This window comes from Sinocyclocheilus anshuiensis, unplaced genomic scaffold, assembly GCF_001515605.1.
Source record: "Sinocyclocheilus anshuiensis isolate Anshui unplaced genomic scaffold, SAMN03320099.WGS_v1.1 scaffold850, whole genome shotgun sequence".
Taxonomy (NCBI): Eukaryota; Metazoa; Chordata; class Actinopteri; order Cypriniformes; family Cyprinidae; genus Sinocyclocheilus; species Sinocyclocheilus anshuiensis.
In genome coordinates, this window is record NW_015537937.1 from 1,089,644 (window position 1) to 1,109,742 (window position 20,099).

The window sequence follows — 20,099 nt, forward strand, 5'->3', positions numbered from 1 at the left end:
AGTGTAATGAGTGCTGAGCAGGAAGAGAGACGAAAGAGAGTGTGCTGTGACTATAGCGGTCATAATGTACGTTTGTTTAGTTTCTTGAGGCCTCGACCCACTGACCTCTTTGTGTCAACAGGCTGTTAGAAAGGTCAAAGTTCATCTCCATGGGGTGCAGGACACATGAGGGCACCCAGGCTATCATATTTTCTTTCCTTTCTTTTTCTTTCAAGTATGGCTCCTCTGCTCCTATTTTCCGCTTTCATCTTTCCTTCTGGTATGTGAATTTTCTTCCTTTATTTATCTCTCCTCTCTTTCTCCCGCTTATCCCAACTGTCCATTTCCTTTTTCTATCCGATCATTTCACTCATACACTCATACACTCATACACACACACACACACACACACACACGCACACACAATTTCTCTTCTCGGCACTGAAAGAATGTGAGGCATTTCCTTTACCTCCTTTCTCTCTGTCTCTCTTCTTTCCTCCTCTTCCTCAGTTCCAAAAGATTTCCATCTCACCTCGTGTCTCTTATCTCTTTCTCCTCCCCTCTGTTTTCTGTTTTTGTCTCTTAATTAGAAATTTTAGAAAACGTTGGCTTTCAGCATCAATCACCTCTGTGCAACAAACACACAGAAAGTGAATACTTTATGCTCTCTTCTGTCATGTCATTTCTCATTTAGGCTCTGCTTCTCTCACACATTTTTTACTCATACAAAATCTCACATTCTCAGATTTTTTTCAAGATGAAAGAGAATCGTTGCCGTGTCACCTTCAGGTATGATGGTGAATAATAACAAGAATGAAACATAACCCTGAGGATGTCATCATAAATTGAGGCTAAAAATATATTTTAAATCTTTTATATTGCACTGAAAAGGGAACCATTTTCACTCAGAAAAATGCTAGTAAATTTCACTAACAATTACAAAGAAACAGCAAGTAACACATTGAATTAAGCATGAAATTTAAAGAATTAGTTCACTTCCAGAATAAATTTCCTGATAATTTACTCACTCCCATGTCATCCAAAATGTTAATTTCTTTCTTTCTTTCTTTCTCTTTCTTTCTTTCTTTCTTTCTTCAGTCGAAAAGAAATTATGGGTTTTGAGTAAAAAATTCCAGGAATTTTCTCCATTTAATAGACTTCAATATGACAATATGATTGAAGGTACAAATTGCAGTTTCATTGCAGCTTCAAAGGACTCTACATGATCCCAGCCAAGGAATAAGGGTCTTACCTAGCAAAATTATCATCATTTTCTAAAAAAACATGTATATACTTTTTAACCACAAATGCTCATGTAGCTTTGCAATGTGCGTCTGTGACTTCACGCATTACATAATCTCGTTGGAAAGGACACGCATGGTTAGTTCTTCATCTGTATACTCTGATTCAAAAAGGTATGGGTAGGGTAAAAAACTCCATCTCATTTTCTCCTCCAACTTCAAAATCATCCAACATTGTTGTTTTACCTTTTTTGTAAACAGCGGTTATTTAAACAGCGCTTGACTTTCTTTGTATGTTCGCTTTGTAAACACTGGGTCGGTACTTCCGCCTACATCACATGTGACCTTTCCAATGTGACTACGTAATGTGTGATGTCGAGCTAGTGCAAAGACGAGCATTTGTGCTTACAAAGTATATATATGTATATATACAGTGGTGTGAAAAAGTGTTGGCCCCCTTACTGATTTCTTATTTTTTTGCATGTTTGTCACACTTTAATGTTTCAGATCATCAAACAAATTTAAATATTAGTAAAAAAAAAATAAGAAATCGGGAAGGGGGCCAACACTTTTTCACACCACTGTATATATATATATATTTTTTAGAGAATTGCTAGACAAGACCCTTATTCCTTGGCTGGGATCGTGTATATTCCTGTGAAGCTGCACTTAACCTGCAGTTTGGGCCTTCAACCTATTGGCTCCCATTGGAGTCAAATATATGGAGAAAAATCTTGGAATGTTTTCCTCAAAAACTTTAATTTCTTTGTGACTGAAGAAAGAAGGACATGGGGGCAGTGGTGTAATGTAACGAAGTAATAATACTTCGTTACAGTACTTAATTATTTTTTGGGAGTATCTGTACTTTACTTGAGTTTTTATATTTCAGCCAACTTTTACTTTTACTCCACTACATTTCCTAATTAAAATGTATACTTTTACTCTGATGCATTTCCCCGAAGCATATTCGTTACTTACTATAAAATAAAGTGGGAAGAACACGGACTGCAGGAAAGCAGGTTTGACGAATCAGTGGTCTGGCGTCTGCAAGTTAGACTCCTAAAAACACATTTGCTCATGTGCAAACAAGTGTGCGCTCAACCGCAGATTATTCATTTTCCACTCAAGTCGAGGCTGGTGTGTGCAATTGCAATATACAGTATATCTTCTGAGATAATATGGTAAGTGTTGTTGTAATGATGTGTGATCTGACATTATCAAGTATATCACCAAATCACACACAGAGAGTGCATGCACGCAGGGGCGTGTCTACGTGGTGGCCAGGGGTGGCACCTGCCCCCCCAGAAATTTGGCTGGCCACCCCAGGTGCCCCCCCTACCAGTGAACACAATCTTGCTACTCAAGCTGTGTATGAACATATATATATATATTTACTCCTTTTCCATTTTTCATTTACTTGTACTTTTACTTTCAATACTTAAATACGTTTAAGATTTAAAAAATACTTTTCGTACTTAAGTAAAATAAATATCACATACTTTAAGACTTTTACTCAAGTAATATTCTAAACGGTGACTTCAACTTCTGTGGAGTTGAAGTCACTTTCTGGTAAGATATCTGTACTTTTACTTAAGTGTGGCTTTCAGGTAGGCTACTTTATCCACCACTGCTTTAGGAAAAAACAGCCTTAGATATACAAGCAAAAAAACACACCAACACCATTCTAAGAATTACCGGTATTACAGAACATGAATTATGTGACAGTATATTGAGTATGGCTTTCAGGTACTTTATACACCACTGCATGGGGGTGAGTAAATTATAAGGAAATTTTCAGGGACGAATTCTCACAATTAAAGGGTTAGTTCACCTAAAAATGAAAATTTGACTGTGTTTTACTTACCCTCGAAGCATCCTAGGTGTATATGACTTTCTTCTTTCAGACGAATCCAGTTGGAGTTATATTAAAAATTGTCCTGGCTATTCCAAGCTCTATCATTGCAGTCAGCGGGTGTTGCAGTTGAACAGTCCACAAGTCGTCAAATAAAGCTCTCGCATTCATAATAAAACATGCCACGGATGGCTCCGGGGGATGAATAAAGGCCCCCTGTAGCGAATCCATGTGTTTTTGTAAGAAAAATATCCATATTTCAAACGGCGGATGACGCAGCACGTATGCGCAGTGCGCGCGCCTCTGAGATATGCTAGTCTCGCGAGTTTGTTTATAGGAGCAAAGGAAGCAAAGTTTCCTTACTTTAGCAAAGGAAAACCAGTCTCTTCTTGGTTTATATCGAAATCCTCCGACATTTTTCTTTGTAAATCCTCGGTTTGTACTTCTAATTTGTGACCAGCGTTTTGTTTTGTTCTCTCTCCGCATTCGTCAATAATCACGCAACGCAGACGTACTACGTCATCCGCCGGAACTGCTTCAGTGTATGACAGTCAGCGGAAGTGAGAGAAAAGTGTTTATTACATTTGAAATCCAGGACAATTTTTAATATAACTCCGACTGGATTCGTCTGAAAGAAGAAAGTCATATACACCTAGGATGCTTCGAGGGTAAGTAAAACACAGTCGAATTTTCATTTTTGGATGAACTAACCCTTTAACTACCAATTTTGCCTCAATAAACTCCTAATTTGCTGCTTATTATTTGCTTATAAGTTGTTATGTTTAGGTATGGGGTAGGATGAAGGAATCTAAAATATGGTCTTGCAGAATAAGGCATTAATATGTGCTTTATAAGTACCAACAAACAAATAACCAGTATGCTAGTAATATGCATGCTAATACGCAACTAGTTAATAGTAAGAATTGGTCCATAAACTAAAGTGTTACCATAATTTAATTTCTTAATTGACAGAAAAAAAGTTATTTCAGACATAATTGAAACACCATTTGTTCTATGGGAATGAATGATACCTTAAATCATCTGGCTTGTTAAGGAGATACGTGCTACTATACTCAAAGACTTATGGTTTTTGCCTGGTGGACAAGAAAACGAGTCATAAAACTTGCACAGAATTATAAATAAGGAGGGACCCAAGCAACATAATATCATAAAGCATGGATTTCCAAACTTTGAACTCCGAAACCTTTTGACTTAAAATATTTACTTGAAGTACCCCTGAGATTTATATATATTAAGTTATATACAGTATAATATTTAAATAATTTAACAGCTAATTTGCATGTTCAAAGTTCTCTGATATTGGTTAATGATCACATGTAAATGAGGTAAACAAATAAAATATTTAATCTTTTTGAATAAGTCAGTGTTTTGATCATTTTTTATTCTTCTTCCAAATTTTAAATTGTTTGTATATAACATTGATTTAATTAATTATTAGTTCCTTATCAACTCCCAAACCCTTTGTAGTTCCCTCACAAACCCCCAATTTGGCTTTCTGTGGGCCAGTAAGTACACTCTGGTACAAAAAAAATGGTACAAAAGCTGTCACTGTTACCTTATACCTTATTTACCCCTAAATGGCACAAATTAGTACCTTAAAGGTACATATTTTACTAAAGTGTATATATTAGTACCTGGTACATATTAGTACTGTTTGAAAGGGTACCATTGACAGATTTTGTGCCATTTTTTTTCTGAGAGTATAACCTACTGTAGCCTACAACAGCGATCCAGCGCAGGCAATGACCACTTATGTTTTCTTAGAATATATAAAAAGCTCGTTTATTTTTTGGGGGATAGAGTCCTAGTGTAGATTTTTTTCCCACCTCCCCCTACAAATCTAAATTCTAATTAACATATTGGAATGACAAAGAGAGAGCAGCTGCAGTATAGCAGAGTGACATATTCAGCTCGCCAGCGCATCGCCGAAAAACTAGAACATGCAGAGGGTCGTCTCCTGAAAATCCAGCATGCCCTCCTCTCTCTCTCTCTCTCTCTCTCCATACATCCAGTTATCTCTTACGCTGTTTCCATCCTTTCTCCCACATTCTTCCCTCTACCGCTTCCATCCAAATTCTAAAGTTCTGTCGCCATAGCAACAGCAATAGTCGTCTGCAAAAATTACCCCAAAAATCTCTTTATATGCGTGCTGCTTGCTGCCCACCCTGTGCAGACTGTCTCTAGTGATGCTGTTCAGAGAGAATCAGCAAATTAATTCAGAGAGACAAGCGGACAGACAAATGACAAGCCTTTAAGTACAGCAACAAACAAACACAATGACAGACAGATGCATTCTCTCAGAACGGAGAAGAAAACACAAAGAAAGAATGAACAGGTATGATGGGGAGAAGCATTGCCATGGTAAAAGAGAAACAAGTGAGTGTGAAAGCGGGGTAGGAAGGTAGAGAGAAGGGGGGGGAAGCATGCAGTCGCCATGGTAACTAAAGAGGAGGGTATCCTGAGAGAGACAGACAGGCTAAAAACACAAAAGGCATTAAGGAAGAGGGAAACCACATCTCTCGTTATCTTCTCTCTCTCTCTCTCTAGTTCCCTTCCTCTCGGCTCTCCAGTGCACCCACTCATTCAAGCAGAGCTGCTTCCATTTGCAAATCTAATGTGTGTATGTGTGCGCATAGAAAAGAGCAGTGATTGAGTGCATGTGCATGTGTGTGCAATGCATGTGAGCTTGAGAAACTGCAGAGGGACAGAGCATGTTTGTGTGTGTCTAAAAGATAAAAGGAATAAAGCTACATCTCTTTCTGCTAAAATATCACGTATATGACTTATAATAAACATATATATTTAGGTACAAAAACAATGAGTGATTTGCATGAATATGAATATAAATTTAGACTAAAATATTAAGAATAAAAATAATAAATACATTTATATAACAAAATAAAATAGTAGCTAAAAGAAATAACGATATGCATTTATTATTAAAATGTATTAAAGTTTATTTATTTCATTAGTTAATCTCTCTATATATCAATAAATAATTAAATATTGTATATAATATATAATGTTGTTGAAAATGTGATTAAAAAGCAGCCTTTAAATAAACATTTTTATATAAAAATAAGATCTATGCAGAGATGTGAAAAAAATATAAAATATAAAAATGATAGATAGATAGATAGATAAAATAAATATAAAATATAAAATATAAATAAAATAATAAATACATCTATTATTATTACATTTATTAAGCTCTACATACAATGAATGAATGAATGAATTGATACATTTATTTAGCTCTAAACACACACACACATGTAAGACTTATACAGGGACATAAAAAAATTGCTTGTTACTAGAAAAATCGGCGACCCTGCAGATGATAAATGGTTTGGAGAATAGATGGATGGATGCTGTCATAGCACTGAAAAATATAGTCAGTAGAGTTTTAAGTTAGGATATCTTGACTCATTAGTGTTCCTGTAGCTCAAACAGTACAGTAAGTTCGATGGGAATGGGTTCAATCCCCAGGGAAGGCTTAAACTGACAAAATGTATACCTTGAATGCAATATAATTTGCTTTGGATATAAATGTCTGCCAAACACATAAATGTAAGTGTATTAACAATCAGCCAGTCAGAAGAAGAACAGAGGAGACACATGGCAGCAATCGCTCTCAAAACCAGCTGTTGACTTTGTAAGCACAAAATCCTCAGCTTCCCATGATTGCCAGCGCTGTTGTGAGAACAATGTAGCGATTTTACAAGTTGAAGTTTGGCCTGTGTAATCCTTCACTGTCATTTGAAGCATTCCGAGAATCCTTCAGCCTAATGCCAAAGGATCTGGACCGCTGCCCTAAAGGTTGCAAGTTCAGTTACAAATCGAGATGACCCAAACACTGTGATTAATCCGACTATATCTTTTCTGCCCTTGAGCTATAAACTTAACTCCGAGCTACTGTGGGAGGGTTACATTTACTGCAAATCACTTTTGACCACTAACTATTCAACAGACTAGGACTATTCTAGGAGCAAAACCATATGCCATTTGACACTGACATTTTAAAAAACAATAGGATATCAAAAACTATGCCTAAATAAAATAATTGGGACTAAACATAACAGAAGAAAGTTTTCATTTACCCAGCTACACAATTAGAGACAACTCTTTAATATATTAAATATTTAAACAAATATTAAACAAATTCAATAAAACCTCAGTATTCTTTGAGCAGCTTGAGAATTAAAGTTTTAGTTCACCCAAAAATGAAAATTCTGTCATTAATTACTCACCCTCATGCCATTCCAAACTTGTAAGACCTTCGTTCTTCAGAACACAAATATGCGTCAAGGTACTCTCATTCATGGTGGCGGACAGTGATGTGGAGGAGAAGAATTGTTGAATAAAGGCATTATTTTGGGTTTATTTGCGCACAAAAAGTATTATTGTAGCTTCATAAAATTACAGTTGAACCACTGATGTCACATGGACTATTTTAACGATGTTCTTACTGCCTTTCTTGGTCTTGAACATGTCAGTTGCATTGCTGTCTATGGAGAGTCAGAAAGCTCTCGGATTTCATCAAAAATATCTTAATTTGTGTTCTGAAGATGAATGGAGGTCTTACGGGTTTAGAACGACATGAGGGTGAGTAATTAATTACAGAATTTCATTTTTGGGTGAACTATCTCTTTAAATGTAAAGAAACTCCACTACAGCTTTATGCATCACACATTGTGTGAAAGGTTTAGGGTTTTTACTTTTCTCAGATTCTAGAATGTCAGTGTTGCATGGAAAGGTCAATCAGCAGCTAGTCTATTCAAAGAAAGAAAGAAAGAAAGAAAAAGAAAGAAAGAAAGAAAAATTATTTTTATAGGTAACAATATAAAACTGAATTTATAAAAGTAAAGAATGATGTTTCTGCTAAAAATACTATTTCTATGAAATTTTGGAAGTGGGTCATGGATCACTGGAATACTTATTTTTCGGTTGTTTTTATGATTATTATTTATGTATGTATGTATGTATGTATGTATGATGATTATGATGACATTAGTTAAAAGCTCAGATGTTTACATTTGGCCTCCATTTGGTTTATTATAAAGAATATAAGTTTGCTATTTCAAGCAGGATTTAAGTTTGTTTTTAGGGGGAACCACATTGCCAGGTTCCATTTAAACATGTCGATGCCAAATGTCAGATACACGAAACCATGTCAAAGATCACCTTAAAGGGATAGTTCACCCAAAAATGAAAATATGATGTTTATCTGCTTACCCCCAGGGCATCCAAGATGTAGGTGACTTTGTTTCTTCAGTAGAACACATATGATGATTTTTAACTTTAACCGTTGCAGTCTATCAGTCGTATAATGCATGGCAATGGTAACAAAATCTATGAGAGTAAAAAAACCATGCACAGACAAATCCAAATTAAACCCCGCAGCTCGTGACGACACATTGATGTCCTAAGACATGAAACGATCGGTTTGTGCCAGAAACCGAACAGTATTTATATCATATTTTACCTCTAATACAACACTATGTCCAACTGTCTTTGGACGTGCACACGGCATCCGTGTAATGGCGTAATTTACGCAAGCGCCGGAAGTGATCTCTCGCGCGTATACGTCACTCATTGGTTACACAGTGCAGATCAGTAAACACACTAAAACCAAAAAATGCACTAGATGAAAAACTTGGTGCTTTGTAAAACACTCACCTGCTGTTAAATTCATAATGTAAATATTATTTTGGAACACTTTACTTAAAGCCTTGTATAATGCATTATAAAGGGTAATTAAACTGAGGGTATAATGCACTGCAATTATTCATAATGTGCGTTTTAATACATTACAGTACATCTTATCGTAAATAATTCTAACCAAATTTAAAATGCATAGTGTAACAGTGAATTGATAAGTGTTATAATGTATTAACTGTGGTTACAATTATTCATGAGATTGTACAATGCATTATAAGGTGCATTACAAAGCATAAAAACTACTTTTATAGTGCATTATACATAAAGGCTTTAGTAAAGTGTTACCATTATTTTTTACCTGAGAATCAACATATATTTCATATACTTCTCCTCTTATTGCTTTATGTCTAATAATCAAATCCTTTTAATATGCTAATGTATGTGCGTGTGCAGTGTGCACATTTATTCATTCATTTTTGGTGAGCATTGCTGTTTCTGCATCATCCAATGCACATTCATTCTCCGTTTGTCATGTTTTACTACGGTCCGCAGTCTTGTGCATGAAAGGTGCTTTGTGTTCTAGCAGCCATCTGATTGGGCGATGGTGACGAAGGTCAGCTTCTGATTGGCTGAGGTATTTTGTTCCGTCCACTTAGGTCTTGTCCCTCCCTGAGATGGTTCTCACCTCGTTTGCTCTCTTTTGTCTCTTCCTCTCCCTCCCAACCTATAACGTCTCATATATTTCTGTAAGTTTCTCCCAGTCCCTTTGTGAGTTGCTATGGTTACCAGGTCTCTCGCACTCCCCCACTTCACCCCATCTCCCTCCCTCTCTGCCTCTGCTTCCAGGGTTGCTATAGTAACAGATTTATTTAAAAAAAGAGAGCGCAAAAAAAATATGTCCCCCTTCATGCCTCCCGCTCTCCTCCCCAGTGATAACTGCAGTGCTCTCACACATATACATTCACATATGCTAACAACAAAGCATCACTAAGGACATCATCACAAACAATAGTACAATAAATATTCAGAGAAACCAATGAATGTTGATTCCAGATCTAGCACAAACATACTGTAGTTTTCATTCAAGTTCAAGTAGGTTCATGCACATATTTTATATTAATTAAGGCCAATTAGCTGTTAAAGCCCAGTGTTGGGACTGTGGGCACTGAAAGCACATGCTGTAGGGGTGCAATTCAAAATCTATATTGCATCAGTTTCGGGGTAATTTTTTTATATAAGGGAAACCACGGCAAGTTGTCAATCTTTTTATTTCTTGAATAAATCTGGTTTTGAAAGTCTCATCTTTTTGACTTAATTAAGAAAAAAAAAAAAACATCTACCTTTTGTGACCCATGATGTTACGATATATGGGGCATGTTGTCTATTTTACTTGTTATTATTATTTTATACTATTTTACAATGTTGTTTATTTTACCAATATTAAAATAAATAAAATAAATGACAAATGTTAATTGTTTGTTCATGTTAGCTTAGGTTCATTAAATAATGTTATCAGAAACAACTTCTAATTTTATTATACATAAATGTTGAAATTAACATTACCTAAGAATAATAAATTCCTCCGTTTTTTTTTTGGTAACACTTTACTTAAAGCCTTTATGTATAATGCATTTTAAAAGTAGTTTGAATGCATTAATTATGCCTTGTAATGCACCTTATAATACATTGTACAATCTCATGAATAATTGTAACCAGAGTTAATACATTAGCAATTCATTGTTACACTATGCATTTTAAATTTGTTTATAATTATTTACCACAAGATATAATGTATGACAACACACATTATGACTAATAACAATGTATTATACCCTTTAATAACCCTTAATAATGTATTATACATAAAGACTTTAAGTAAAGTGCTACCATTTTTTATTGTTATTTCATGTTAACTAATGTAGTTAACTAATGTTAACGAACGGAACCTTATTGTGATATGTTACTATTTTTTATATTTGATTTTTCAGTTAACATATATTTCAAGTGACAATTTTTATAGTTGTAGATTTAGTTAACTATAAAATCATACACAAAAAATCTAGTTAAAATTGTAAAACAGCAACAATTTTTTAAAACAACATACAAAACCAATACTAAAGAAAATTTGTTTAAATGGAGTTGTGACACAAAACCTTATAGTTAACTGTGACAACTTGCCCCAGTCTTTATATATAAGATTGTTTCAAGCTACTATTGTACATCTGTTTGTGTGCTTTACAAAAACCCTTCAAATAATACCATTACTAGATGTTCTCATGGTTACAGTTTAAAAATAGGTTCAAATGTGTGTACATGTGTGCCTTTGCATATACACCTGTATTCATGGTCTCCTCCTGTATGCACAATGTCTCATTCTTGTCCAAACGTGCACGTATGTCTTCACACCTGTGCCCCAGTTATTCATCTAACAAAATTACTGCAGCCTACCAGTAACCCACTGGAGAGATCTCTAGCCCAGACAGATCTGGGACTGATATTTCTTCTACACAAGCATCGGCTTCTCATATAAATGAGATGTTTCCTGATGATCATCTCTGCGCTGAAATTAACGACTGTCTGCTCCTGTATACTAAACACATGCATGTTTATACCAGTCCAGGCACAAATGACTATGTATAAACAACTATTGCAAGTGTGTCGAGCAACATGGTGCACTAATAATAATATACTATGCAAAGCAATCAGCTCTTTATAAATAGAAATCCTGGCATTTGGAAACAACATTCCATCACTGTAGTTGTTACAAGAAAACACTGCTAATGCTGTTTGGTTCACCTGCCAACTAAATGTAATGCTCACTAGTTTCCCAAGTAATTAAACAGACTTGCGTAGCTAAAAATATCAACTGCAATGCATCAATGTTTCTCTCACTGTCTCACATTGGTGTAAGTGTCATCCAAAATAAATGTTCTACTATATCTACTATAATCTACTACATTTTGAATTAGCTTTTATTTTTATAATTTCTGTTTTCTTTTAATTGTATTTTTTTTGTCATTTTGTGTTATCATTTGTATTATTATTATTATTATTATTATTATTATTTTACAAATATGTATATTATTTTTTTATTTTTTTTATTTTAGTTAAGTACATCAAGATAAACTAAATGAAAACTAACTGAAATAAAATAATTTTTAATATAAAATAAGGATTTTGTATTTAGGATTTTATTTATTTATTCATATCAGTTAAAGTGTACAGATTTGGGGAAATTAAATAATAAATAAAATGCAGAATATTGCAATTATTAGTGTAGAATATGTTATTACTCCTAATTCCAGTAGTACACTTAACGGGATAGTTCACCCAAAAATGAACATTCTGTCATCATTTATTCACCCTCAAGTTTTTTCCAAACCTGTACGAGTTTCTTTCTTCTGTTTAACATAAAAAAAAAGATATTTGAAAAATGTGGGTAACCAAACAGATGATGGACCTTACCCAAATTCTTCAAAATATCTTTTGTGTTCAACAGAAGAAAGAAACTCATATAGGATTGGAAAAGCTGATGATGATAATTGATGACATTTTTGGGTTAACTATATGTAACATATAGTTTTTGCATTTCACATAGTTATAATTCAGCTGCAAAGCGCACTGGGGAATGGGCGTCACTACTGCATATTGCTTGATGATTTCAAATGTTTTTCTTCCACAACACTGTATTTTGCTGTTCATCGTCTCCTAAAAGAATACTTAATGCATAACGTTAAGCTAACGAAAACAATGTGTTGGTAGGTTTTTTGTCTTTCTCTCACGATCAGACTTCTCAGATTTTTAACTGCATCTCTCTTTCGTTCTCTCTGTATGATGGAGTTGAGTGACAGAAATCTACCAGCTCTGATTGTGTTTGTCAAATATGCAAATCACACACTTACAAGCACGGGTGTACACTGCAGCAGTCATTGCGTGTTTCAAGGCAATTTGGATCATATGTGAATGAAAGTAATAGTGGATGAACTGAAGATGAAACTGAACTGACGTTCATTAAAGGTGTAGATTCACCCTGATTAACAGGAACATTAGGTTTCTTGGGATGAAAAAAAAGAACAAGTAAAGGGCAGCTACTATATAATATACCTTGATTATGTGCTTATTTATACTGGATATGTTGGATATGTATCCACATACTGTACAGTATATTCAAGCATATAGCAAATCTCAACTGTCTGATTTTTTATTTTGTTGCAAAATGTAACTATATTATCACTTAGCTCATTATATATATATATATATATATATATTAGTGCTGTCAAGCGATTAATCGTGATTAATCGCATCCAAAATAAAAGTTTTTGTTTACATAATATATGTGTGTGTACTGTGTATATTTATATATAAATACACACACATGCATGTATATATTTAGGAAAAATATGTTATGTTTATATATTAAATATATTTATATATACTATAAGTTATATGAATATAACATTTATAAATATATATATATATATATATATATATATATATTCACATACTACTGTAGACTCGCCTTGCCGCCTATAGGGCAATATTATTTAGCATACCTCAAATGCTTGATTGCTTGTATCATCTTAAAATGCAAATTTTTAGTGTGCTAAATGAGGTTAGGCATGAAGATACTGAGATATTATAAACATTAATATCATGAATTTATGCATATTACTGCTGCTTTGAAATCAAATGAATTGTGAAAAAAGTTGACTTGACTAATAATACTAAAGCTAAATTATTACAATTAAATAAATCCTGAATGGCCCAAATAAACTCTGATTCTGCTATTTCATGGATACAAATTGTGCTTGTGTGTAAATTGTATGTAACATAATTCATATGGAATTTGTTGCATTCACTCTAAAAAATGCTGGGTTAAATATAACCCGGCGCTGGGTTAAAAAGGGACAAACCCAGCTATTGGGTTGTTTTGACCCAGCGGTTGGGTTGTTTTGAACCCAGCATTTTTTAGAGTGTTCAATTCAAAGGGACAGTTTATGTAAAAATGGATTCATGAACGATCTACAAGTTCATTCTGCTGTTTTTTTTTTTTTTTTTGAATAAGACCAAATGTTTTCACATCACAGCACACTGAAAAGAACATTAAAAACAACAAATCATGTCAAAGATCTAAAAAGGTCAGCGTTTATCTTCTGTACAGTGTGGTCACAGTACGTTTACACAAGGGCTCTCCAGATCACACTAGGAATGTTAAACACATAATACTGCAGACTAATTAAAAAATAACATCATTTTCTTGTCTGTCCTCCCTCAGTCTTTTTTCCCTCCCTTTGCATTCCTTCCCTTGACAGATTGAGTCGGGCCTGTCTCCTTATCTCTCCATCATGCTATCCCTCCATCACAACATGTCTGTGTCACTCGGTGCTCTCACTCTCAATCAATCCATCACTCTCCCTCTCTCTTTCTCTTTTCTGAATCCCTCCTTCAGAGAAAGTTGCTGACACTTCCTGCAAACAGGTCTCACCTCCCTCAATCTCTTTCTTTCATCACCTCTCTCTCTCTCTATATACCACCATCTTCACATGAAAATCTGCTAACAAGTATCAGATCTGAGAGAACGCACTCTCTGATCTTCACCTACACATCCACAGATTTTTGCAGACACACCGGTTGAAGTAAGAAGCACAAAATGGCTGTGTTATTATTATCTCTAATGTTCTGTTGAGACTGAATTTACTGTCTTTATATTTGGGGCCCTGGGGACCCCAGTGTTCTATATGTCTAATAGCGATTTCAAAACTGATCTAGTTTCCCTTCAAATTGTATATGTTCTTCTGATAATAAGATAATAGAAGGTAACATGATGACTTAATGTTTTTCAAAATTGGCCAGCAACTGTCATAAATATTGCAATGCATAGAGCAAAAGAAAAAACGCCAACAGAATAACAAACAACATTTAAATAATGCTATAAAAAGTAGCTAAATAATGGGAAAAGCAACATACTGTACAACAATCAACAGTCTAAAAGAAACTAATAAATAATAATAAATAACTAATCTTTTTACATAATAGGCTACATTTTAATTTCTTAATTTTTACTTAAATACATTTTTACTTAATTATTATTACTTATAAAGAAAAGTGTTTCCGCAGGGATTTCTGGGAATGCCTCTTTCTCCATACTCTATTAAGCAATTCACAATGTTTTCTTACTAATAACATATTATTTCAACAATATCTGTAAAACTACACTTAATATAATTTTTCCATAATTTATAAGGTAATTCATAATATTCACTTCTATTAACCTGTTTTTCTTTTTAATTTTACTATTACAATTAGAATTACATGCATTGTCTTACATATGTGTTACACATATAACATGTAACTTCTACATATTTAAATGCATGCAGATTATTTTCACCATGTACCGTAATAAGTTACAGTTAACCAATTTGTATATATATATATATATATATGTCTATATATACAAAAATTGTCTAACTGTTACGTGTGTATACACACACACACACACACACAAATATATAGCAACACGTTTCTTTTTCTATCATTCTTGACGGCAAAGCGGAGCCCACCTTTCATTCATATTCGCTTCACTTCACATTCACTGCTACACTTTACACTACAGTCACGTTCGTCCGCGGACCTCATCTATAGCCGTGGTTTCTTCCCAGTCAAATACCACCGTCACCGGTGATGCGTCCCGCGGATAACGGTTTTCCACTGCGCACCACGAGCAAGACGGAAGGCACGAGACCCTGAACTACAAAGCGCGAGGTGCGCGGCGGCGGATCAGAGGTGCGAACATAATCCTGCAAGCTGCCATTAATAACAGCCATAAAAAGGAAATATATTGAGACTATAAAATTGAAATTTCTCTCTAAAAAAAAAAAAAAAAAAGATCAGCATTTAAAATAATTTACACGCGCGCATAAGGTCACCAGAGGGTGATACTGTCCAAAACCTACTATTTAAAAACCATGACACGAGATCATACAACAAAGCGCTATTTAACCTATAGCGTTACCATAGTAACAAAGTTAAAAACACCTTCCGCTGTGACAGAGAGACAGACACCTTGAACGGAGTCATTTGGCTCCTTGTAAAGGCGGCTCGTGTCTTACCTCTGTGAACACTGATGGCCAAAGTTAAAATCCAGAGGCAAGTCATGCTGAAGCCCATCTGCACCTCTGTCACTCAGAAAACACCATCAATTCATCTTCCTCACGCTGCACTGTGAAACCCCGCGAACCGGTGCTGGGAATGTCATTCGGTCTGCGTTCATTCATTCAGCGCGTGCTTCTTTTCTCCTCAGCAGAAGCGGGCGAGATGTGCGCTGGAAAATCTCTTTCTTCCAGCAAATCTCAGTTTTTGATTGTTGAGGAGAGACGCAGCGCTCTGAGATCACCGGAGGAATCGCTCGGTACTGCGCCTATGGAGCTCTCGCTCTCTCTCTCTCTCTCTCTCTCTCTCTCTCTCTCTCATTGCGTTTGTCGTCCTTATACGCTGTTCAATGTCACAGCTCGGCAGATCATATACACATGCGGATATAAAATGTCTTATCTTCACCGTTTAAAATCTGCCGGCTGTTCAATCAGACGACCATGATTAATCAAATAAGTAGCAGTTGAGAATTGGCATCCCTATCATCATACATACATAGAGGAGACCGGGGCTAGTTGTCACAGGGGCAGGTTGTCACAAGGGCTACAGTCGTCCAGCTGCAAGTGTTTGATTTCTCCAGCATGTTGATTTTAAACACCTGGGCTGGCTGGTACACAACTGTCATAAATTCAGATTGTTTTTGTTAACACTCTTTTCTAATTTAAAATGACAAATACTATAATATTTTTGAAAAGCAATGGGGTAAACAGCCTATAGGGAAGGGAATAGCCTATAATAAAACCTCATATGGACGTAGATTTGACTAAAAGGCTGTGAAGGTTAAAACTGTGCTCTCACGACAAACATTTTTTTTTCCACGATGGCAGGTTGGGGCAAGCTGTTACATGTGTTTTAGCCTATGTGTTATGGCCACACCTTGCCTGTTTTTTTTTTCTAATGCATTTTCAAATTTTTTTTTGTTTCGTGAATTGTTTTTCATAACTCTTGTACTGTTCCTTTTTTATTTTAAATACAGGTGTATAAGCTGTAGATTTATCTAGGATACTTTTAATATCTTCAGTATTCGCAAATTATTGCCAGTAAACAGCAGGTGTCCAATGTGACAACTTGCCCCATATTCCTATATAACAGTGAAAATATGCAAGTTTTTTTTTTAAGTCAAGAGTTTTAAATTTATGGCAATAAAAAGATATATGAAATATATTCCACATGTGTATATTATGTATTTAAAAAAGTTATTACAAATGTGTATGTATGTATATATATATATTGCATGTTTTTTTATGTTTGAAAATGTAGAATTTATTTTTAATAATAAGGTCAGATCGCTTTACAGATCACTTTTCTCGTAAATATTACGTTTAAATAACAAAATTCGAAGGATTCTTTAGGATTAAAATACATTTCAATAATTATAACAATAACCACTGAAATTAGGTTACCCCAAATGTATATTCATTTTGAAGTTAACAAGGGATCTCCTTTTGTAACAAAAAGCAAATACTGTCTAAACGGACCATCAAACATACGGAACCCACAATGATGATGATCTCAGAGTTCAGTCCCGTTCAGATGGCATCATCGGCCATAATACAAATCAACATACATGACAGAATAGCTCCACATGATATGAATATTTATTCAAAAGGAAGACTTATCATTCAAAAAAAAAAAAAGAATCTAACATAACTCCATTAACAGAATGTAATAATACTTTTAGTGTTTCCTGCATCTGTTTGGTGGGCCAGTGTGAAAATCTTCCACGCATGTAAACACAGACGCGCAATAAATGTGTGCCGGTGTCTGTGCTCACTTGAGTGTGTAGACTGTTCAAGGCAACACTAATCACATCAAATCATAAAAAAATGGCAGATTATCAAACAAAACAAAAGTCATGGAAACTATAATCTACACCTCCCAATCTAAGACATTTATTTAGTCATCATAAAAATGATAAAAGGAACATAAAATTACAAACAACAGTATACACATCTACAGCAGAATAAACGTAAACAACAATTTAAAATTAAGCACTGAGTTGATTGATAGCTAACTGGAAGTTCTACTGCTTGTACAGGACAGAGAAAGAGAGAGAGAGAGAGAGAGAGAGAAATGGGTGGGAAATGAAATGCATTATCGCACATCTTGTGGCAGTCGATTGTAACTGCTTTTCTCACAAACTCATTGTCTGCTGGCATTAAAGGGGCATGTGGAGGGAGTCTGAAGGTAGAGGACGGCTTTTGGTCGTAATCGGTCAGTTGCCACTTAGTTGTGACCTAGATACGCATCAAACGAATGACCCTGTCATCCCACGTGAACAAAAACACGCCTAGACTTCCATATACATGGCAGATGTGATTTAAGAGCCCCTTTTATTGGGGCCAAATGACATTGTATCATTGAAACGTGCATTTCTTGCAAAGCTGCTTTGAAACGAGTTCTACTGTGAAATAAAGGTGAATTGAATTAAACTGAAAATTTAAAACACGTTTTATTCAGAATTATGACGTTTATTTTTCAGTTTAACACTTTATCTCAGTTTTCCAATAAATAACCACACCTGCCTCTTTTCCCCAGTTCCGCAAGTTCAGAGACCAAATCTTCAAATGTTCAATTTTTGCCCATTTAAAGACAATAAATGTTTGGAAGAGGGTCTAGGTGTAATACAATTGAAAAATGTCACAAGCCAGATTCAAACATGCATTGCTTGCATGAGCACTATAACTCAACACCTAAGTCACAGTTCCAACCTTCTCCTCTAGGTAAATAGCTACTGAAAAGGAATAGGTGATATAGAAATGACAACTGGCCACTTTCTGTAATCATATCAGTTACCAGATCTGCATGGATTAGGAAAAAAATCAGCTGGATACATAGTGAAGCAGTATTCCTGAATAACAAATTTAAGCACAACATATTTAAAAGTGTGTAATTTCTGAGCCACCAAACTGAATCAGACTGCATGTCATTGGTTGAGCCAAAGTTATATGTTAGGAGGTTGGGATGCTCAAAAAACAGAGCAGTGTTTTGATAGTGCCACAGGGAATCAACATACAAATGGCTTATTTACAGTCTATTCACATTAAGATTGGATAGGAGTAAGGATTTTGGCATACTAAAAATTACACACATCACCTTTAAAAATCCAGATTTAATCAACTGTTTTTTATTCAATAGAATCGCCTCAGTTTATTGCATGATGCAAAACCCCCTTCGAATGTCACTATGGTCTGTGGTTACAATGATGGTGTAAGTCTAGCAATAATCTAGCTTTAAGAACAGACTGAAAAGAGGTGTGGAAGAAAGTGAGAATATGATCAGTAAGAGAAAGAGACAGAGAGAGAAAGAGAGCAGTAGTTTGTGTTACCCTGCTTTTTCTGAGAGTCCCACCACTGAAGAACACAGAAGATTCATTCCTGAAGGTGGCATGAGTGAGCGAATCACTGGGCCTGATACAATGACACATCAGTGCACAATGTAATGCATTGAGATTAAGGACCTCATAATAATAATAATCTTCCCAGGTTGATGAAATGACACTAGACTGTTGCACCAACAGTAAACACCAGAAATCAAACTCAAAGAGAACGTAATTCATACAAATATTACTGAAGTTTTCATAACACCATGTTTTTTTTTTTTCCATAGTCCAGATATTTTTTTATCAACTCGGCATTTCCACACATGTAAGAAAACCAGGCAGGCTCAGAGAGTATATACTGCAATATCAGACAGTGAGGTTAGAGAGAGAGATAGAGAGAGATGGAGGATATATTTACAGCACACCGAGTAAAAATGATACTGTGTGATGATGTGTGTGTGTATGATAGTGTAACACTGAGGTGGTGAGTGTGTGTGTGTATCTGTCAGTGATATTGCAGGGTTGCATGGTTTAAATTAAATTTTAAGAATTTAAGACACTTTATGTTCGGTGTGTGTTTGCATGCATGCCTGTTATGAGTTTGTGTCTTTCGATGGTTTTGGGAGCAGACCATGTGTCCTGAAAGTTCATGCATGCACATATCACTGTGCAACATGTGCCAGAGTACATCTGGACCGATTGAAAGGAATCATGGGAGACGAGGAAAGTGTGGTCACTGTCATATTGCCTCTTTTTATTATTTATGTCTCATCAAGTGTGTTTGCTCATGTGTCATTATGGTAATGGAGAAATAGTATGTCTGTGTGTGTGTGTGTGTGTGTGTGTGTGTGTGTGTGTGTGTGTGTGTGAATAC

The 20,099-nt window shown here is 35.2% G+C and overlaps 1 protein-coding gene across 3 annotated transcripts in view; it reads right to left on the reverse strand.

Moving 5' to 3' along the window:
• kirrel1b (kirre like nephrin family adhesion molecule 1b) overlaps positions 1-16,080 on the reverse strand; it is a 36,341-nt gene extending 20,261 nt beyond the window's left edge. For all 3 annotated transcript variants that reach the window (XM_016448888.1, XM_016448881.1, XM_016448870.1), the window contains exon 1: positions 15,864-16,080. In XM_016448888.1, coding sequence (XP_016304374.1) covers positions 15,864-15,921 — 58 coding nt within the window. In that variant the 5' untranslated portion in view covers positions 15,922-16,080. The remainder of the gene's footprint in view (positions 1-15,863) is intronic.
• Positions 16,081-20,099: the final 4,019 nt, after the last annotated feature.